Here is a 20,516-nt window from a genome sequence, read left to right on the forward strand (position 1 = left end):
AAGGTAAGGACCTTTGAGTATTGAAAGGCAAACTGGAAATGCCACACTTTGTTCTTCTGAAGTGTCAAGAGCCAAAATCTGTTAACGATGAGTATACAGTGAAGTACTAAATATTCATTAAGGACTGGGATATTTTATGTTCACCATTTTACACTACATGAAATCTTTGACATACAGCAAATACCCACTTAGGTCCATATTTTCTGTTGTATTTTCTTTTTTCTCTTAAATTAGGACTTTGTCATTCTCTTAAAACTTTAGTATCCAGACAGAGTTCATGTTTCTTTTCATTAGACATCTATCAAATCAGGCTTCTTAAATTTTGGAATTTTTAGAGTAGAGGATTGTTTTTATACCAACAAGTGTCATATTTCTGTGGTGTCTGTAACAATTTTTGATGACCGACTGGTATGAGTTTAAATAAATTATGAGGCTTTTAAAAAATTCCTAGCATGCCAATTTCTCCTAGGAATGCCAGGTGATATGCTACAGTGTAGAGGAGTGCAATCCCTGTACGCCATATCTTCACTGGGATTCTGTTTAGCATTTATCAGGAAAATTGGCTTAAGAGCCTATTATTCCAGACTCAATTACACTGTCATCTGCCAAAAATGTTCCTTCGCCTCAGTTCTGGCTTGTTCCCATTATCATTACGTCAGTGCTTGGGAAATGCGTGAACTACTTGTTTTTCTAATGCAACTTTTATCACCATGGACAGCACCCGGACAGTCCCTTAAACTACAGGCAGTCTTGTTTTCTTTGTTCTTGCTTACGGATTTAACCGTATATGCAGACCTGAGCATAACACTCTACTGAAAGCATGGCATGAACTGATACACATCAAATATAATTCACTCAAATGGCAGAATGTTTTCTCTGAGGATGTGATGAGTTGAAGTCCATGGGGCTTAGAACAAGTATTAGCAAATATAATTCAAAGAAAACGCTTCCCTGGATTCTTCCCATTTCTGTTTTCTATTACCTAATCTGCCTGTATATTTATTTATTTTATTTTTTTAACATGAACCCTTTTTAGTTGCTTCTGTTGTTAATACCAGGAAATAGATGCGCTAAGTCATTTATAAAATATACTAGTTAGAGTGCTTTATCCTTCTCTCTTTTTTTCAGTTGGCCAATACAGTTATTCCCCAGTAATGTGATGATCTTTGCGTCGTGATTTCAATGTTAGAAAACAAGACTGGATTTAAAATTTTCATTGTACTCTCAGTTTTGACATTGACTCAATCTATGATTTTTATGTCATTTAACATGCATGTGATTCCCTGTTCTCACCTCTTAACAGACATAATCATGTTGAAGTATCTCAGAAATGTGTAATGAGGTATTGCAGTGTCATGAATAGTAGGTTGGACAGAATGTGCTGTTACTAGTTCTCTTTCCAGCACAATTTTACAAATTACTGAATTTAGCAAACTGTTGTATTCTGCTGATTTTCTTTGAACAAAGCTTTCAGTTTACAGTAACAACAGTGCTATGTGAAGAACTCTACTTTTTCTTTTGCTCTGCACTAGGGACCAAGTTCTTTGAGGTGTTGACCATATTTAGTTGCCATTTTCCTTAGTGCAGTTTCAGATTTATTTTCTATAAGCTGGTTACAATTCTGTAACGTTTTTAAAAGCTGAATGTTTTAAAAAATGCTAAAGCCTAGCATTTGAGACTGATTACTTTTTTTTTAATTTAGCATGGTGATAATGCAAAGAAGTAAAAAATACAAATATTAATTTCTGCAAAGATGCTTATAGAGAAGATACAGAGCATTCAAAGTGAATAAATTAAGTAAACTAAGAAATATCTTCTACCATAGCATACTACATGATCGTAACATCTCCTGAATGTATAGGATAGGTGAACAAGGCTTGTTACTTATGCCAACATTTAACAGATGAAACTATAAAGGGCAACCATATCAGAGATTCTGTTGGCCATGACTACAATCATTTCATATAATGTTAAAGTATTTTGCTGGACTGAGAATATTGAAGAAAGTATCATAGATAGGAATCAGATTTCATTAATCAGGAAACAAGTTTTCCGCACAAATACATTAAGAAAAGATAGATCTTGCATCACAGAAACCGGAACAGCCTAACCACTCCATGTTTAATCACTTGTTATTTTGTTTTATAGTAGCAAAACCTGACATTTAAATGGTTCCCTACCATTTCCATCTGCTACACATATCTTGCCTTAGAGTACAGCTGACGCTGAGGATAGTTTTTAGCCCTGCAATTGAGATCTGGTTAATACTTTGTTGATAGGCAAAGCAAAATGTAATATAGTTCACTCTCCTGTATTTAATTTGGGTCTGCAGGACCAACTGATTTTTTCTCAGTAAGATAAGCAGATCCTGATTATATATCGGAAGCAATCTGACCAAAGGGGTGCTATATTTATACAATCACTCTTCAGTCTAGAACAGTCATTTCAAAAATATCTGAGTATCTTTGTTCAATATCAGGCTGATTAAAGAGTGTTTTTCAGTGGGTGAAGGGAAGTGAAATAGTCTGTACTGTATAAAAACTGACCTTTTGAAAAGTATTAGTCCCTTTTTTCTTTACTTTGGCCTTCTGCTTTTCAGAAGAGAAGGGAGCAGGGATTGTTGTAATTCTTAAAGCAAGGAGGAATGAAACATAATTTCTCAGTCCTGTGATCTTACCATCTTTGCATGTGCAATGTCAATGGAAGTGATATGCAGGCACTTGCAACAGTGATGTGCAATATTCTACCTCTGTCTGCAAATGACTTGCTTGTGCTTACATGTAAGTTTTTTAGAAATATGAATAGTCTGAATATGTCTTAATGGTATGGACAGAAATTTAGTTATTCTCTCCACATCCCACCAGATCTAAATTTATCTGGAAGTAAGTGTAGTCCCATAAATTCTGCAGCAGTGCACGCCAAGGACTGGTGAAAGGACAAAGCATCGTAAGTGCATTCTTAGTTGCAGGTTGTTCCACTATTTAAATTTCCTGCGCTCTTAACACAGAAAACTACATCTATTGCCTATATTGCCTATATCATGGCTCTGTGGAGTGAATAATGTTTTTTTTCCTCACAGCTTGTCTATGGTTTTTAAAAGGTAAATACTTTTTAAAAAGCCTTGGTTAAATAGCCTTGAGCCTTACTATCATTTATTTTCTGTCATTATACAGTATATGAATATTTCTGAATTTGTGATCATTAAAAAATTCTATGCAGTTAAACCTTTTAACATGTAAACTGTAAAAGTGTCAACATTAGGAAAGCTTTATCAAATCTCCAACCTGAAAATAGTATGCTGTATGAATTTACTGCGTATAATCTTGGAGCACCTGTTACATGCAATGTGGAATGCCAGAATCAATCACAAAATGTTTTGGAATTATGTGTATATCAGACGGATGTATATATTATACAATAAAGTCTGAGTATATCTTTCATTACTTTATGTTAAAACTCACAGTGATTATCCCAAAGCTGAGGGGAAAGAGAATTGAATTTGCGCTCAAAGCCTACTGCTTTAAGATGTGAGAGTGCACCTATAATCTCCCCTAACAATGTAAAATTGCTCTGATATGCAGCACTTTGAAATTTGTGCTCCTTCATTAAACTGTTTTTAATCTGTGTTTATTAGTAACAAGCTTTATGAATATTCTGGGGGCTGTAAGTGTGCGATAAAAGAACAGAGGGAATGCCCGTGATGGCTCTTGCACCTGCAGCACAGCTCTGAGCTGGGGTCCGCCGTCGCTATTGCTCCGGTTGCAACGCTGCAGTTGCTGTTAGGCTGAGGGCAGCTGCCTGAACAAATGAGTCCGAGTCTGGAACATGTCACGGAGATTTTAAAAAATTGCTGCTGTTCCTAGCAGAGTGATTTGAGCCGCTACATGGCTGTTGCTAGCTGATTTATCCTCTTCAACTCCCTGGCAATGCAATCCATTGCTGCACTGATGAGCACTGAACAAAAACATAAATGGTTCCACTTTGGGAACTGCTTACGCTGCTGTTGCGTGGCCTGCGTTATTTGTTGCTCAATTAAGGCATTTATTAACAAGGCTATAAATAAAACCTCATTCGTACCAGCAGCTGACACTGAATACTGCCCACGGCCTGATTCCCCGGCTCCCGAGAGCCCGCGCTTGCGGGGCCGGGCTGCCGCCCGCATGCCCAGCGCGGCGTTACCGCCGGACGGTTACTCGGCGCTCTGCCGGCACCAGCGCTGCTTTGCCGGCGGGCTTTCAGCCGAGGCGGAGGCGGCGGCCGCTCGCCCGCAGGACGGGCACCGGCGGGGCCGCGGGCGGGGCGGGGCGGGGCGGGGCGCGCGGCGCCCGCAGCCCCGGCCCTGCCTCCGCCGCTGCACGTTCATAGCGCCGGCGCCGCGGCGGCCGCCACCTAGAGACGGGCGGGGGCAGGGCGCGCGCGGCGGAGGCGCGCGAGCAGCCGCCGCAGCAGCAGCAGGAGCCGCCGCCGGCCGCGCCGCTGTGGTGAGTGAGGGCAGAGCGTCCCCGCCTCGGCCGGCAGCGGGCTGCGCCCGAGCCCTCCGCCCGCTCCTCGCCAGGGCTGCGCCCTCGCCTCGCCCGGCCAGATGATGAACTTTCTGCGGCGCAGGCTCTCGGACAGCAGCTTCATCGCCAACCTGCCCAATGGCTACATGACCGACCTGCAGCGGCCGGAGCCGCAGCAGCCGCCGCCGCCGCCTCCCTCGGCCGCCTCGGGCCCTGCCGCCGCCTCCCCGGCCGCCGAGCGCCGGCCGCCGCCGCCGCAGCAGCCGCCGCCGCCGCAGCAGCAGCAGCCGCCGCCGCAGTCCGCGGGCAGCAGCTTCTTCAGCTCCCTCTCCAACGCCGTGAAGCAGACGGCGGCCTCGGCCGGGCTGGTGGATCCGTCCTCCGCCGGCGCCTCAGCTGCCGGCAGAAAGTTCAAGCTGCTCCTGGTCATTGACGAGCCGCACACGGACTGGTAGGTGCCGCCGGGCGCCCCGCTGCGCCCTCCTCCTCCTCCTCCTCCCTGCTTCCTCCCTCCCGCCGCCTGCCCCTTCCCGCCGCGCCGAGCCCCCCGTCCTTCCCCCCGCGCACTGCGGCGCCTTCCCGCCGCCGGGCTCCGTCCGTCCCCTTGCCCGCCAGGCGCCGGCTCACCTCGGGGCGGCTGAGGGGGATGCGGCTGCCCGGCGCGGAGAGCCGCGGCAGGGCCGGGGGCGCCGGGGAGGGCTGCGGCCGGGCGCGGGGAGGCCGCCTCCCCCCCCCCCCCCCCCCCCCCCCACGCCTCGCGGGCCCCGCTGAGGCGCGGCCGTTGGGGCCGTTGGGGCGCGGGCGGGAGCGGGGCGGCCGCGCCTGCGGTGCGTAACCGGCAGTGAAAGCACGTCAAAACACGAAATAAAACACATTTCTCCCCTGGAAAAGCATGTCTTGTTTTCTCTCATGAATTAAAGCGCGCCTGCCCACACGCGGGTGGGATTTCGGTGTGCTCGGTGCGAACCTCTGTTTGGAGTCGTGTGTGGCTGGAGCCCTGCGTGTGTTAATCCATGTTTACGGGCAGACTTGTTTTCCCGCAATCTTCCTGCCCCTGTTGCAGCCTCTGAGATGCGTGTTTGGCTGAAGGTCCTTCAGACGGCTCATGGCGAGCCCTAAATTCGCAGGGCGCAGGAAAAATCTGCGTGGTTAGGTTCACTTCCAAGGTTTTGTTTGGGGTGAGTGTTTTGCTCTCAGTATAATCGTAAAATACGGGATTTACAGGGCTAGAACTTGTATGTCAACTCATTTCTTCCTGTGCCTGGTGGTTAGTGGTAGGAGAGGTTGCAGCTGTTTTGGAACCGTTTTTCACATACGCCAGTGCTGTATGCTGCATTTTGTAGGAAGGCCATGCTTTTATTAATCATTCATTCACTTGTTTCCCTGTAAGGCACACTTACACATCAAGCTGTGAATCCTCTCGTTCAGTGTTGGCAATTACAATATATAATGTCTTAGTAGTGCTTAAAAATAATATGGAGTAGAACAAGCATGTTTTTATAACACTGACATCGTTCAGTAATGAATTGTGGGTCTGTGGTTTTGTTGTCAGATTCTCAAATTTATAACCTTACTATCTAAACGGCCTCACGCTATGTTTTGATACAATTTGCTTTGAAATAATATTTTAATAAAATGCTTGAAACAGAAAACTAAGCCTAATTAAAAGTTTGTTTATCTGTAGCAAAATATGTTATTGTTAAGATAACAGCATTACCTATTTTTTTTAAAAAAAGGTAATTATATCTGCTGGACTAAGGAAAGTCTCTGTACCTACGTCATGAAGATGTATTTGTGCATCCATGGACACAGTTCACTGCCTTGCAGATGCATCTATTTATTTAAGATTCTACCGTGTACAAATTTTTGCTTGGTAAATTAAATAACAGTACATGTTCACGAAGTTTGTTTCTGGTAGCGTTCTTCCATACCTACTGAAACCAGTCTGTGTATTATAATTGCAGTATGTTTTACATGCTTGGATAACGCACCCAAAATTAACACAATCTATCAGCAATAACAAAGCTTTCAAACCTCTGTTTTGTGAATGTCACCAGCTGCATTCCAAATGGGAGCGTAGATGCATTCACAGATATACACAAGGTTACTCAAGCCTGCTTTTTTTGTAGTTATTATTTTCTAATAGTATGGGACATGGATTTGTAGTCTTTCTGGAAAGAAGAGCTTACTGTCAGTGCAGCTGTGTTTGTAGTAGCTCTTTCTACCTCCAAAAAAGCTAATCATTTGGTAATTGCAGATTTTAAAATCATTACTGAAATAACAAATATTCTGATAATAAATGCAATAAAGTTGGTTCTGTATCTTTGGAAGTATGGAAATCCATATTGGTTTGTATTGCGCTGCTATAAAATTTGACTAAATGGGCAGAAATGGAATATTAGTGATAATGTGAAAAAAACACTGAAAATTGCAACTTGTAATTGATGAATTACCAGGATCTGGTGGCCATAACACCAGCTACCCTGCCTGATATGGTGCATTGACGTACAGCTTAACAGGATGAGGTATGTAGAGCTGCTGTCATGTGATACACTCAAAAAAAAAAAAAAAAATCTAGTACCAGATAAATCTCTTACAGTCGCTGTAGATTCCTGAGAAACAATTTTAGTTGGTTTAGATTAATCCTGAGATGAAGATTATGTGAAGGGAATTTGTTTTCTTAATGCTTAGAGCTACACTGTATTTGCCTTAAACTGAAAGGGCATTGCCTTTGTATCATCGTTTCAACAGAAATAAAAGAATTTCAGTCTGGCTCATCCTGAAAGAGGATACAAATTCAGTGTCCTCTTTTAAGCAAGGCCCAGAGCAAGCATTAAGCACTGTATTTTGCAGGCAAAGGATATTGCCCCTTACTTCTAGCACCAAAAGCAAATTTCATTTCTAATGTATTTTATTTCTTGACTTACATGTGAACTCTGAGATTTAGTAGCCCTTCCAATATTATTATTGTCACTAATGGAATCATGAGGGATATTCTTTATATAGTAAATATCCAGTTGTTGCCAGAATCTTTTAATCTTGATTTCATTGACCACTTTTATCATTTTCTTCTCTTAAGAAGTTTGCCATTTTATCAGTTTTGAAATTTTCCTTTTCAGTTTCTTTATTTTTATGGCATAGGATATGGGGAAAAAATGGTAGAACTAACTTACCTGTACTATTTGCATATTTTTACCATTTTATGTTGTTGGACCCTTTAAGGAAGGGAAGCAACTGCAGTTATACTGTGAAACCATCCTCCATTCCCCCATCTCTGTGTTGTGTTTTCCCCCCTCCCCCCCAGTTTTGCTGCTATGTAGATGAGAGAGATATTTAAGTGCTTCTGCTGAAGGCAAGACTGCAAAATAAGCTGGCATCTTAAGCCTAAGTGTTACCTAAGAATGTATCAGCTAGGACCTTTATAAATGCCTCAAGGGCAAGGGATTAAACCAACCAACCAACCAAACAAACAAAAAAACCCCCCACAGAGTAAAGCTCTCAGTTCCCTAGCAGAGACAAATCTGTAAGAAGCAACCTTTGTTAGTTCTGGTTTTCTGGTTCGCATGGAATACTTTCTCGTAGATCCTTTACGCAGTAAATGATCCTTTGTCCCAAAGGCCTAAGAAAATAGCCGTTGATCATTTTCATCAAGTATCTTTGAAAATTACTGTCATTGTACCCTTCCCTCTAAAGGAAGGGTGACCTGTAATGCAAACACTCCTACCAATGGAACAATACTGTTAACTTATGTAAAGGTATTGACAAAGACTCATTTTATTTTCTGGCCCATTTCTTGCATGTTTCAGTAGCATGTTGGCTTCTTGTATCTGCAGCTGTGTACGGAGCAGACATTTTCAATACCTTCAGTGATGTCCGGATCCATTTCCTGAGTTGACACAGCTAACTGAGAATCTTTCAAAGTATTTAAAGCACAGAAATAAGTAATTTTAGTGGAAAAGTGTCCGATTCATACTTACATGGATGTGTTGGGGGGTGACTTTAAGAACCACTTATTAGGTATAATAATTTTATTTAATGGGCTCCACCCTGACCGTTTATAGTTTAAGGTATCCTTGTTGCCACTTTTACAATTGGAGAAAACTAAGTAAAATTATTTGTTCAAGGTCATCTAGGAGGCTGGTGACAGAGTTGAATTCAAGCCTAGGTATCTTGCTTACCCTGTTCTTTTAAGTCTCATTCTGGCTATGGGTCTGCAGAAATTATCCCAAATGTTCAGCTATATATACATTTGTTGAAAAATGTATTTTATTTAAATTTCCTCCGGAAATAACTATTTTGTTACGTATACAAAATGTACTTAATATTCAGCGCTGTACAAGAAATTGATTTGAGGATGTAGATCAGTGGCAAGGTGCCAAAGGCAGTATATAGAGATTATTAAAAGCTTAAGTGTAATATTTAGAAAGCTGTTTCACTGTTGAAAACTCTAATTATTGCCTGGTTGGTCTCATGCTTCAAAGCTTGATTATAAGACTAGCTGGCAGTAGTGATAAAACTATAAAAAGAATCATATGGAAAATTTGGCTTTTTTTGTAAGCAGAAACTGTTCTAAGTTTCAGTGCCTTTTTCAGAGAATTATGCATCTCTAGTAATGCCTTAGTAAATAGTCATCTTGTGTTAAGCCTGAAATCATTTATTTAAAAATAACTTTGAAATGGATGGAATAAATTCTGTAGGAAGAGAAAACTTTCCTCTTAAAATTGAGTCATATACAAGCAAGTATTTCTCGTCATGATGGTGCAAATATGAAGAGTGTTGTCAGAGTGCAGAAAAACACTGGTTTATGACACAAAAGTTACCAAACCGAGCAGAATGCTTGCTTTTTGTCCCGGCAACTAGAAGGTAGAAAACAAGTTTCATTCAAAAATACGTGTAAAGTTATATTATTTTAAGAGTAGCTACCACACAACTTACATACCATCATGAAATTTCATTGCCCCTCTTTCCTTCAGTAAGGATGGCTCAATGAGGGAGTGATTGCACATGATTAATTAGGTTATGAGTATTTCCTAACTGAAGTTGAACTACAATTATAATTTAATTTATTTGATAGTAACATGCTACTTCAGCTGCAGTATTTTATTGCATTTGGTACCAGTCTACTGTTTGCAAGTTAACCAGTTTTAGAAGGTGTCACTTGGATTTTAGTAATCCATAAATGAGGGCAACTGCTTTGCCAGGACTCACTCAGATCTGCTGGGAAGGAGCAGGATGCTGCTCTCCAGAAGAGCGGTGTGCCTCCTGGCATTGCAAAGCACAGCAGAAAGGCACAGCATAGAGCTGGGAAGGGTATGCTGTTGGGGGGAAGCCCCGGGCATGGCTGAGTCATGGGACTAGTCTTGGCTGCGCAGAGGAAAGGGGATTGAAAGGATCTCCTGGCACTTATCCTGGGGCTGAAGGTGAGAAATTTCTGAAAGCAAGTCAAAGTAAGGGACAGCTCTGTTGCAGAGGCATAAGGAGACTAATTTTTAAAAAGGTCTGAGCTCTTCAGACCATCCAGTATCAAAGGATAGGTATATGCCTTGAGACAATGGGGATAAAGAAAAGATACTTTTACCAATATATGCATCTCATGTAGGAGGAAAAAAAATTGAATACATTACTCATTACTTTTAAATGCTGATTAAAGACTGTGTCCTTTGCAACAAAAGGCTTTTAATATTAAAGAAATTATCCACCTTGCTTTTGGTGTAACACATTGATTATCTTCTAGGCAGGCAATAGGTTCCTTAAAACCACTGAAATGGAGTAAGAGTGATGAAGATTTTACTTTTGCTTCTCTTTAATTTTTGCTTCATATGGTAACTTCATTATTTTGAAGGGATCTTTGTCAGGAGTTTTACCTGAATCTTAAACAATTGGATATTTTGCAGTCTAATTATAGTTATGTCATTTGGACTGAGTTTCCAGCACTTCAAAAAGGGACTGGTAACCAGATTTTTACATAAAGTCAATATGTGCCTAGACAGCTTCTTACAACCAGGTAATTAGACTGGTACTACTTCTCAGCACGTCCTACAGTTTTCAACTCTGCATTAAGGGCTCTCCATTTTGCAATCAAAATAGCAACATAATTAAAGGCAAGCAGCAGGCATAAGCAGTGGCTGCTATGAACACAGGCAACACACTTCTCTGCCGGCTGGGATTCAGGCACGTTGCAGAAATTCATGTTGTTTCATCTGAGGGAAGTAAAGCTTATTTTGAACTCTGTCTCTGCTCATCAGGTGTGAGCAGCTGAATATGCCTTTCTGAAGGGGGGAGGTATAGTTCATTGAGCCTCATTATTTTTATTTATTTATTTTTATGAAGTCCATGTTGAGCAAGGATTTGAAGAAGGATATGCTGCTGAACTAATAGAAGTAGATAATTTAATGTGTTAAAAATCTGAATTTGTAGCATGCGCTAACCTCACGCAGGTCCTGTTTCCTGTCTGTGCTCTGAAATTGCCAGCTGATGCAGTTCTGTACTGGACGATGTGTGTGCAAGTATTTTAAAATAATTAAGGAAAAGATCCCAGAGGGATTTTCTGTTTATTCACAGTTCTGTCATGTTTAATACTTGGGTATATTAATGTATAGCGTTTTGCTATTTATGCTATGGTGATTTGCCTTTTTGACTAGATGTATTGAAAAAAGTAAGGATATTTTGGAAAATGCGTTTGTCTTCCAGAGGTTGTGTTTTGCACTAAACATGCTCTTAAGCACTGTAAAGTATTTCAGGCACCCTGGTATGTATGAGATGCTGATTACAAATCTGGACATACTGTATTCGTGTTGTGGATTTTTTTTTAATGCTTGGAATCCTAATGAATCATTTTTATGTCTCTATCTCTGAACAGACCACAGTAACTTTTTTGAAACTTAATGAAACATATTGAACATGGTTGAATAGATAACATCTAAAATATGGATTTGCCAGTGTTTCTTTGTACAGTATGTAATAATGGAAAGGAAATGGAAAAATTGGCAAAGAAATAATTGATTTCAGGTAGGTATATTCCAAAGTAACAAGGCTGAAGTGAGAGATAAAGGGAATAACAGGTTGTTTTGTAGACTTCACACTTAAGTAAAAGAAGAAATTCCACTTGTGATTTACTCAGAACTTGACAGTTGTTTGCCAATGGCAAACTATAATAAGAACAGTATAAACAAAAAGGTTATTCAAAAACATATTATTACACTCTTATCCATCCACTTGAAAAGCAAAATGTGGTTAGAAGGCTTACCATCGTTTGGGCTGTGGTTTTTGTTTTAATCAGATACACTACTATCTATTCTGTAAATGCTGTAGGAACACTGCAAGGCTGTGCACGTGTTCTTGTTGAAACCAGGTCTCCAAAAGGTTGATGCTAAATAAATATTCTTTCACTATCAATGTAGTCTTAAAATAATCTGACTTCATTGCTTGTGTTTTAAATACCAAATTCTTAATTGTACCAACATTCACCAATTTAAGGTACTTAATTGTACCAGTATCACCAGCAGAAGTATTCATATGCAATATCACAGATTTTATCATCTTTAATTGTTCAGCCAGCCTACTTATTTGAATGCTCTGAACTGCGGAAATGCGTTTTTAATATAATTGAAATGAACTCTGAGGATTTGAATTTTTATACATTGGTAGATATACTGTGCGCTCTTTTTTTATGCAATGGTCAGCCTTTAGGGAAAAGACGTGTTTGAGTGTAAACTTGTGTCCCAAGGAGAGAACAAATACATGTGGTTAGATTTGAATACAGAACCTCTAAGGAAGGATTCTAGACATGGCTGGATGAAAACAAAGCAAAGTGGGTGGAAAGTAGGTTGAAAACCTACAAAGAATAGGAAAGTGTAGATTGGCAAAGAAAGCTATGTTGTAGAGATGAAAAATGAAGGAAAATTGTGAATCCTTTTTTCTTTTTATGTCATGCTGACATTTCTTTGAGATATTATAGTAAATACTACCTGAAATAATGGTGTTCCTCCCAAAGATGAGGCTAGTTATGTAATAAAAAATGTGTAGCAAGGTGAGAAGACTTTGCAAAAGTCATGGGAGAGGGGAGAACATCATAGCTTGGTGCAGAATGTAAAATGCTTGCTTGCCTGCACTGGCTCTTTTGCTTATTAAACAGCTTTATCTGTGCAGAGTCAAACTGACTTCTTAGAAGAAAGCTGGTCAGCTTGTAGACAGCCAGCTGGAGGAGTGTGAGGGTAGCTATTCATGGTAACATGAACTGGAGACTGATCTGAGCTCTTGTAAAAAGTGGAAAGACTGTTTTGTCAGTTTTCCAGTGCTCACTTTCACCTACTTGGCTAAAACAGAAATATTCAGGAACCCTGTTCATGACTATTCTGATTGCTAACAAAAAGTTGGTGACTGCTGTCAAATTTTTAATTCATATTGATATATTTGAAATCCAAAAGTACTAGAAATACTTAGAAGAGCCATAATTTTAAATCTAAAGAAGCTGTTTCCGGTTTTCCTACAGACCTGCCTATGGACTCTTTCATCCAATTCTGCAACTACTGGAACACTTTCTGTAAAGATACCAATACACTTGCTAACTTTGTTACTTTTAGTAGTAAGCTAGTGCCTGTGTAAGTCAGCTATTCCTACCCCATTTAAGCAATTTTTAACTAATTTTGCAACGGTGTGGATTGCGGCTGTTCCCTTGACTCTCACTTTAGAGAGGTGGCCTCTCTGCTGCTCTGGGGGGGACCTTGGGGGAGGGGGAGATTTCCCAGGCAGAACAGGGCTGGCGCTCACGCTGGGTGGGTGTCTCCTGCCTCAGCAGTGTCAGGCAATAGTGCAGGATATCTAGGGCTTGCAGTGCAACGGTGACTGTCAAAGGGCAAGTGAGCTGGCAGGGGGACAGAGCTGATCAAGATTGCCAAAGTAGGCTTGCTTACTCTACTGCTTCTTAAATTGCAAATATTGGCAGAGGTGGGATTCACTTAGTTAATAGATGGATCCAGTAGACAGTGCTCAAGAACATGGAACTTCACTAATGAAGGACTTTTTTTTTTTTTTTTTTTTCCTGCATGCTGCAGGAATCTCTATAATCTTATATCCTTGTTGGATATTGATGTTTATCATACATGATGTACACTGACTGCTGATAGGAGTTATTAAAAACATTTAAAAATATTCATTTCTTTGGGTTTCTATCAGGTGATGAAAATTATTAAAAAAAATATTTTTATCTGAGCCTCAGATATATTAAGTAGCTTATTCTGTGCCAAAGCACCCACATATAATGATTCGTTGTAAGCCATTTGTTAGTTTTTTTTTTTTTTTTTTTAAACCAATGCATTGTTCCTATTTATAAAAATGTTTTAAATGTGGCAGAATCTGTAAAGGTATTACAGAGAAACTTTTTATTTTAAAACTGCCTGAAAACAACAGGTGGAAAAAAATGATACAGGCTTTTAAGGAAAAATATCCTATAACTTTTTTCCTGGAAAACAATTTTTTTTTAAATCTTCCCGTAACAGAAATAACTGTGGGTGAATAGGCATCAGGGGAATCTCACAATGAACAGATAGAAATGTAGGGTTTTCCTTTGAAGATGCAACAGATACAGTTTCATCGTGAATATTTAAAACTGTAATAGGAAGTTGTTTTCATTGCTCAAAATTAAAAAGTCATATAATTCATTAGAAGATATAATAGCAAAGTAATGTGTGAAGCATTTAAAAGAAAGTGAGTTAACAGGTTTTAAACAGCAGCAGAACAAGGACACAGCAAAGGCTAGCAGGAAATTGTTTCATTGCACTAGGCTTGATAGTAGTCATAACCTGTGGAGCCAGTTTGTGCTTCATTTTCAGTATTGGCAGCTCACTTTGAGAGGCTACTGATAAATATTTCTTTATTGCCATTCTAACCTCTAGGTTAGTACCTAAGTGCTTATTTGTTAAATAGGCATGACTGGAATAGGGGGCATGCTTTTTATGTAATTTCAAGCTGAATATAAACAGTCATAGAAACAAAATATCAGCAATGTGTACTGCTTATTGGAAGCTCCTGCACTTAGTGTTTGAGAGGGTGGGTGCAGAGAATACATAAGGAAAGCTTGTGGCACAGCTAGTAGTAAAACCAAGTTGTATTTGTGCATGAATGTCTCCCAGCTTTTAGGACTCAAAGGTACCAGCATCCCAGTAATTTCCTGAGTAGGTGTTTCAGAACTGAGCACAAGTTTCAATACTCTTCATGTGCACTCCTGAAAATACAGTGATTTTTCTAGTGCAAAAAGTGCCTTTGTCTCTTCATTTTGAAGTTACAAAGCTAATGCTTCCTCTTTATGAAATGTTGACTTTCTTAGCTGAATTGCCTGGCTTGCAGGAGCCAAAACCTGATGAGCTACTCTTAGCAGTTTCAGTTGATCAGAGTGGCAGATACCAAGATCCCTTGTCGTGGTAATATTGAAGTCTTATAGGAGAAACTGGAGGAGGGTGTTTGGGGGAATGGAAACAGGCCCCCGGGGGGGCGAGGAGAAGGTTAGGATGTTTCTGATTTTCGTTTTATGATTCAAAGTGAATTCCAAAAGAAGACTGATACTGATTTCTAGCTTGAGAACAAGGACCTTCTTGTGGTCTTTGTATTCATATAAACCTGCCTATGTTGGTTTTGTTCTGTGTGATTTATTAATAAAATTTAACTTTGTTACTCATTTATTACTTCTGATTTCTTGCTAAAAATGAATTATATTGTAAAAGCACAGATTTAGCAGATTAGACTAGAATATGAGATCAGGCATGGTCTCTTCAATCGCATAGTTTTGTTTAAAAAGCTAGGCTAGTGCTGAAGAGGCAGACGCAGCGGTTTGAAGTGCACTGTTTCACTGACTCTTAGATTCCACCAGTGATTGTTTTATTTTGTAGATCATTTCCAATGAACGCTTTCTGTGTATATACACATCTGCCCATTTTATCATGGCCGATCATTAAGAAAGCTCTAACAATTCAAAGTTATATTTCCTTTAAATAGAATAAAAAATGATTATGGTTAGTATTCTGAGGAAACAAAAGCTGTCACCTCAGATTGGGGATTCTAGAAGGGCAAAAAGAAGGCCTTGTTTTAAAACAAGGTAAATAAGTCTGATTCCCCTGAGAGGTGATGTTCTGTGACTGCAGAACTTGCTTTATTCAGTAGTTGTTAAGCTCACTTACTCACATCAAACAGTAAATGAGTAAAAGTCACAGGAATATTTTAATTGGGCAAAATAATGTACTACTTTTATGAGGCCTTTATCTTTGGAGCAATAACTGAAACTTGCATTGTAAAGGGAGAAAGTGTGAAACTTAGAGATTCAATATTTTATGAGATTATACCCCACCTAAATTCTTTTAGTTGGACCCATATTCTAGAATCTCTTTGCTGATTCGTTTTCTTACTAAGGAAGATATGTCTGAGTATGAACTAGCAGTGATTCAATGTACAAGAGGATAAGACTGATGTTCTTGGCAGTAGTAATACTTAAAGGATCGGAGAGAAATACAGCCTCTATTATGGTATACTAAGGTTTGTTACTTGTACGAAGGTAACTTCCACTGCATTGGTCTTTGCTCTTTGTGTGGGGAGAAGCACACAGGCTACAAGTCTGTTCTTTTCAGGTTGGTGAAGATCTCACTGCGTTCCTTTTCGACATAGGTCTTGCTGTGGTTGTCCAGGCTTTTCTGTATTAGAAGTGCTTTCCTGAAACTTCAACTGCTGAAAATGCCTTTTCCCCTCCGCTCCTCCGTGCCATTTATACATCTGAAATTCCCACACCTTTGGCTTTCATGTGGTGTGTTGATTGCTTTTGAGGTTCACGGTAGCCTTTGGAGTAAAATACATGGTATTTAAATAACTTGGATCAGGGTGTTCCAAGTGTGATTTATTTTGCCGCTGAATTGTCCAAGTGCCTTGGTGATAAGGTCCATATACTTCAGCTATAGTATTCTGGAAAGCTGTTAATGTAGAATAAATGTACCGGATAGTTATTCTGAAATCCAGGCTGTGTGACATTTTATATTGTACTAACAATTAAATAGGTATTTTTCTGGTTTGCCATACTTGAGGAAGGTTGAGTTCAGACTAAAGTAATCTTTTTTTTCTGAGTATTTGTTGGTCATTTCTCATGTGGATGGTTTCAAACAATGGATTCATGATGCTTTCCATGGAATAGAATTTCAGTATTGGTTTCAGCCTTTGAAAAACATATGGCAAACTGCTGCCTGTCAGTCAAGATGGTATGAACACTTTGTGCATATAACTGCTTAACAAGAAGTAGTATAAGATTTAAAGCACATGTCACTGCATTTAGATGTTCATTTCCAGTTCATGAATTTTCAAATAAGTATTAGAAGGGAAGCAAATCTAACTTGTATTGGGAAAACATTTATTTTCAAGGGACAAATAGTAATTCTGAAAGGCAGTGCGTGTTATCAAGGGTTGTTTGCACCTAGAGCTCCTACCTTGGGCAATGGTGTTTATAAATGTTAAATCAACTTTTAAACTGCTTTTTACTACCCTTTTCTCAATTCTTTGATAAATTCAACCTTTGTTTTGGTGCATTTGTTATATTCTCAATCCTGGGTTTTTTTTCAGAATTGCTGAAATATTCTTTTGTCGTCATACATTGTTATCCGCAATATTCAATTGTGCCTCCAAAATTATTGGTTATATAATATTAAGTATGTTTATGTCCATGCATACAAAATTGTAAGTGGTTTATCTATCACTGATGAGTGATCTTATTCCAGATTGTAATAGGTGTAGGGCTACATCTCCGGGAGTGACACTGTTGCCTCATTTGGCAGTCTGTGTAAATGCTGAATTGAGGACCCAATGCTGAACTGAGGACCTGTAGCTGAACCACAGTCAGTGGTATGCGAGATACTTGTACACAGTGTTTTGCTTACAGGTTTGTCATGATAGCAATTTTGCAAGTACTGAAGTTGCACATAAAGGAGAAGAATGAAGAATAGTGAAACTTCCATATAGAATTTTATCATGGTATTGGAACAAGGAGAACATCAGCTTTTCATGCTGAGTCATTGGTAAGACACAGTCAGCTTTTAAAATCTAAAGCTTGGACAGGTAGTGAGTGAGACAGTGTCACCGCCCTATTACCCTAACTAGCAATTTTAGAATATATGATGGCCAGAGAAGATTATTTTTGAGGATTTTAAAAGAAAATGAATAAAAGCAAAAGGGAAAATCTGAGTAAGTAAAAGAGAATTTTTAAAAAAATCAGTATGCTTACCATACTCTAAAATGTGTTCATCTCTGAATTTTTCCATTTTATTAGTATGATTCTTCAAAACGTTGTGTTTTTGACGAAGTATTACAGGAATAGAAAATGTGTTTTTGTATTTCTTTAGTCTGTATTCGAGAACAGTTTGCCGATAGAGGATCTGGAAATTCTTTCGATCCAGGTGCCCGCTCCTCACCCTCTGATATGCCTGCAGAACTACAGGGAAGGGAGCATTTTCAGTCCGGGGATTCTAGCAGATATCTTCTGTGGTGGAAAATAGGATTGTGCATATAACATAACTCAAAGGAAATGATGTTAATAAGCAAAAGCAGCTTGACACGATGCACGGTTGATCAAAGTAAACATCTCTACTGCATCTGCAGTTGGGTAGTGTACTGCAACTGGTAATCAGCTTAGCGTATAAACTAGACTTCATTTGGTGCACCAGGAGGGCTTAATGTGCACATGTGTAGAGATATGTACATAGCTGTGTCTTTCTGCATTAAACCAGGGATATTTTCTTGAAAGAGCTGTCTGAGGCATAAAACTGTTCTACATAAAGAGGACGAATTTGTTTTGTCTGAAACATAGCCTGAAAACTTAGAGTAAAATCGATGCCTGTAAAACTAGTAGCCTGTAAAACTAGTAGCAGCTATTTAAGTATGTAAATAAAAAGAAGGAACAGAAACAGCTGTGTACAGTTAAAATTAAAAAAATGCAGCCAGAATTCATATACCTTCAAAAATTTTGTCTTTATAAAGTGCCAATACACAGGATCTGCCTATGCAAGTCCTTCTATTCTGTTCAGATGGAATAGCTTTTATTCTGTTCAAACTCAAGTTAAAATGAGTTTTAAAGTGATTGACAGTGTCTTTTGCAAAAGATACTTTCTCAGCTGTCTCCATTAATACTGCTAAATATATCCTGAGGTCAGTTTGCAGTCAGTTAGTTTGAATAAGTTAAGAAAAAAATCTAGAACTGTTTGAATGTTGACATTCCTTTTGAATAAGGATATAGCAGAACTTTGAATTAAGCATCATCAAAATAGTTTGGAACGAATGAAGAGGAACTCAAAGTATCTGTGTTTTCCATGCTGCTGTCTTTTGTTATTAACCAGTGCCTGTTTGACCTTCATGTTGAAACCAAAGCAGAACCTTAGTAGGACATTGCCACTTACAAGTGACAGTGAAAGGTATGAAATGTTAGTTAGGCACAGACAGTCAGAACAAGTATGCTTATTTGCTTTTATATTTTTTCTGGATGAGCAGGTAAGTATCGGCATGTGCTAGCAAGGACAATGACTTTTAGGACTTTGGAGAAATAATATGTTTAGTTATGAAATTTTTAGCTGTTGCTACTATTCAAAAGATTTGTTTCACGTTGCTTCTTAGAGATCAGTTGATTTTTCTGGGAAGTTTCATGACTTTAATTTGTCAGCTTTTATTTCAAATAGCAAAAGTTTGAGAGTCTGGGCATAAGTTTCTAGCCATAAGCTGAGGTAAATGTCAGAAAATGAAAAAGCCAAACTTCTTTCAAGACAATAAAAAGTATTTACTAGACAAAATTTACAGAAGTCAGTAGTGTGTTTTTGCAGATTCAAGATGCTGTGTGGCTGGGGAATCTCCACTCAGATGATGATCCTGACTTCTGTTACTGTTTCACTCCCTACAAGCCATTAGCAATCAACTGTGGTGTTACGTTTCAAAACAGTGCGCAAGAAGATGTCAGACTCCACCGGGAATTTTCAGTTGGAAAGAAAATTCTTTTCCCTTCCCTCTCTATTTTCCTTTTTTTCCTCCCTAGATTTCTTGTATAGAAAAGTTGGAAGTTAGTGGAAAAATGTAGTGTAGACTTTCAAATGAATGTTTTGTCACAGAATGAACAGTGACTTAATTCTTAGTGTGCATTTAAAATGGTTACTTACAAAGTATATTTGTCATTATTCAAACACATTTTTTCAGAAGTACCTTTATGACTTTTAAATAAATTATCCATGTAGCTAAAGCAGGTATTTGCTTCCCAAAAGTTTCAGCTTCCGTCTCATTGGTGTTGGCAGGGTAAATACATGTTTGCCTTCTTCACTTGCAGAAATTGTACATCTCCTTATGTAGTAGTAGCACTTGTTTTGGAAGAAAATACATACATCAAGTGATTGAGACTTGCAGTCTATTGCTTGGCCATTGGTGGATTACTTCTTTGCTAGCATTGCTTTCTGTTGGAGTAATGGGGATTATATTTTCTTATTTCTATAGTTTTCCAAGAGTGTCAGGAATGGCATTATAAATGCAAGTGGTGGCTGGGCCAAAAAATCCAAGAAAACCTGAAATCAAGCACTCTGCTTGAACAGCCATAAGCTGTTTAGCTGTTTCTTTTCTTTACTTTGCTACCTCAATTCATTTTGGTATGTACATCCATGAAAGAGCAAAGTTTGCCCTGTTACGTGTTTCTTGAGGGTTTGTTTTTGCTTCCCTCCCTGCCCCTCAACCTTATAGTGGTTAGAAATAGTGGGTTTTTTGGTCATTCAGCTCTTAGTGATTAGGAGTGACTCAATCTGTTGTAAAGGACATACAGTTAATTTGCTTGATTAACTAGATTAAATTATCCTTTGTCAAGCTGTAATATTTGATTTAGAAAGTCGCATGACTGGCTATAGACGTATTCAGTATGTCATTGACAAATGAAATACGTTCATTACTGGAATAGATTATCTTTTTGTCTTTCCGTTGAAACTGCAATATTACTTGCGTTAAGGTCATCACAATTCAATGTTCTCT

At 39.2% G+C, this 20,516-nt stretch overlaps 1 protein-coding gene across 1 annotated transcript in view; it reads left to right on the top strand.

The window, feature by feature from the left end:
- Positions 1–4,387: 4,387 nt before the first annotated feature.
- SYN2 (synapsin II) overlaps positions 4,388–20,516 on the top strand; it is a 202,437-nt gene continuing 186,308 nt past the window's right edge. Inside the window, exon 1 of the mRNA XM_064518835.1 lies at positions 4,388–4,953. Coding sequence (XP_064374905.1) covers positions 4,583–4,953 — 371 coding nt within the window. The 5' untranslated portion in view covers positions 4,388–4,582. The remainder of the gene's footprint in view (positions 4,954–20,516) is intronic.

Source organism: Dromaius novaehollandiae, chromosome 12 (assembly GCF_036370855.1).
Source record: "Dromaius novaehollandiae isolate bDroNov1 chromosome 12, bDroNov1.hap1, whole genome shotgun sequence".
In the NCBI taxonomy this organism is placed as follows: Eukaryota; Metazoa; Chordata; class Aves; order Casuariiformes; family Dromaiidae; genus Dromaius; species Dromaius novaehollandiae.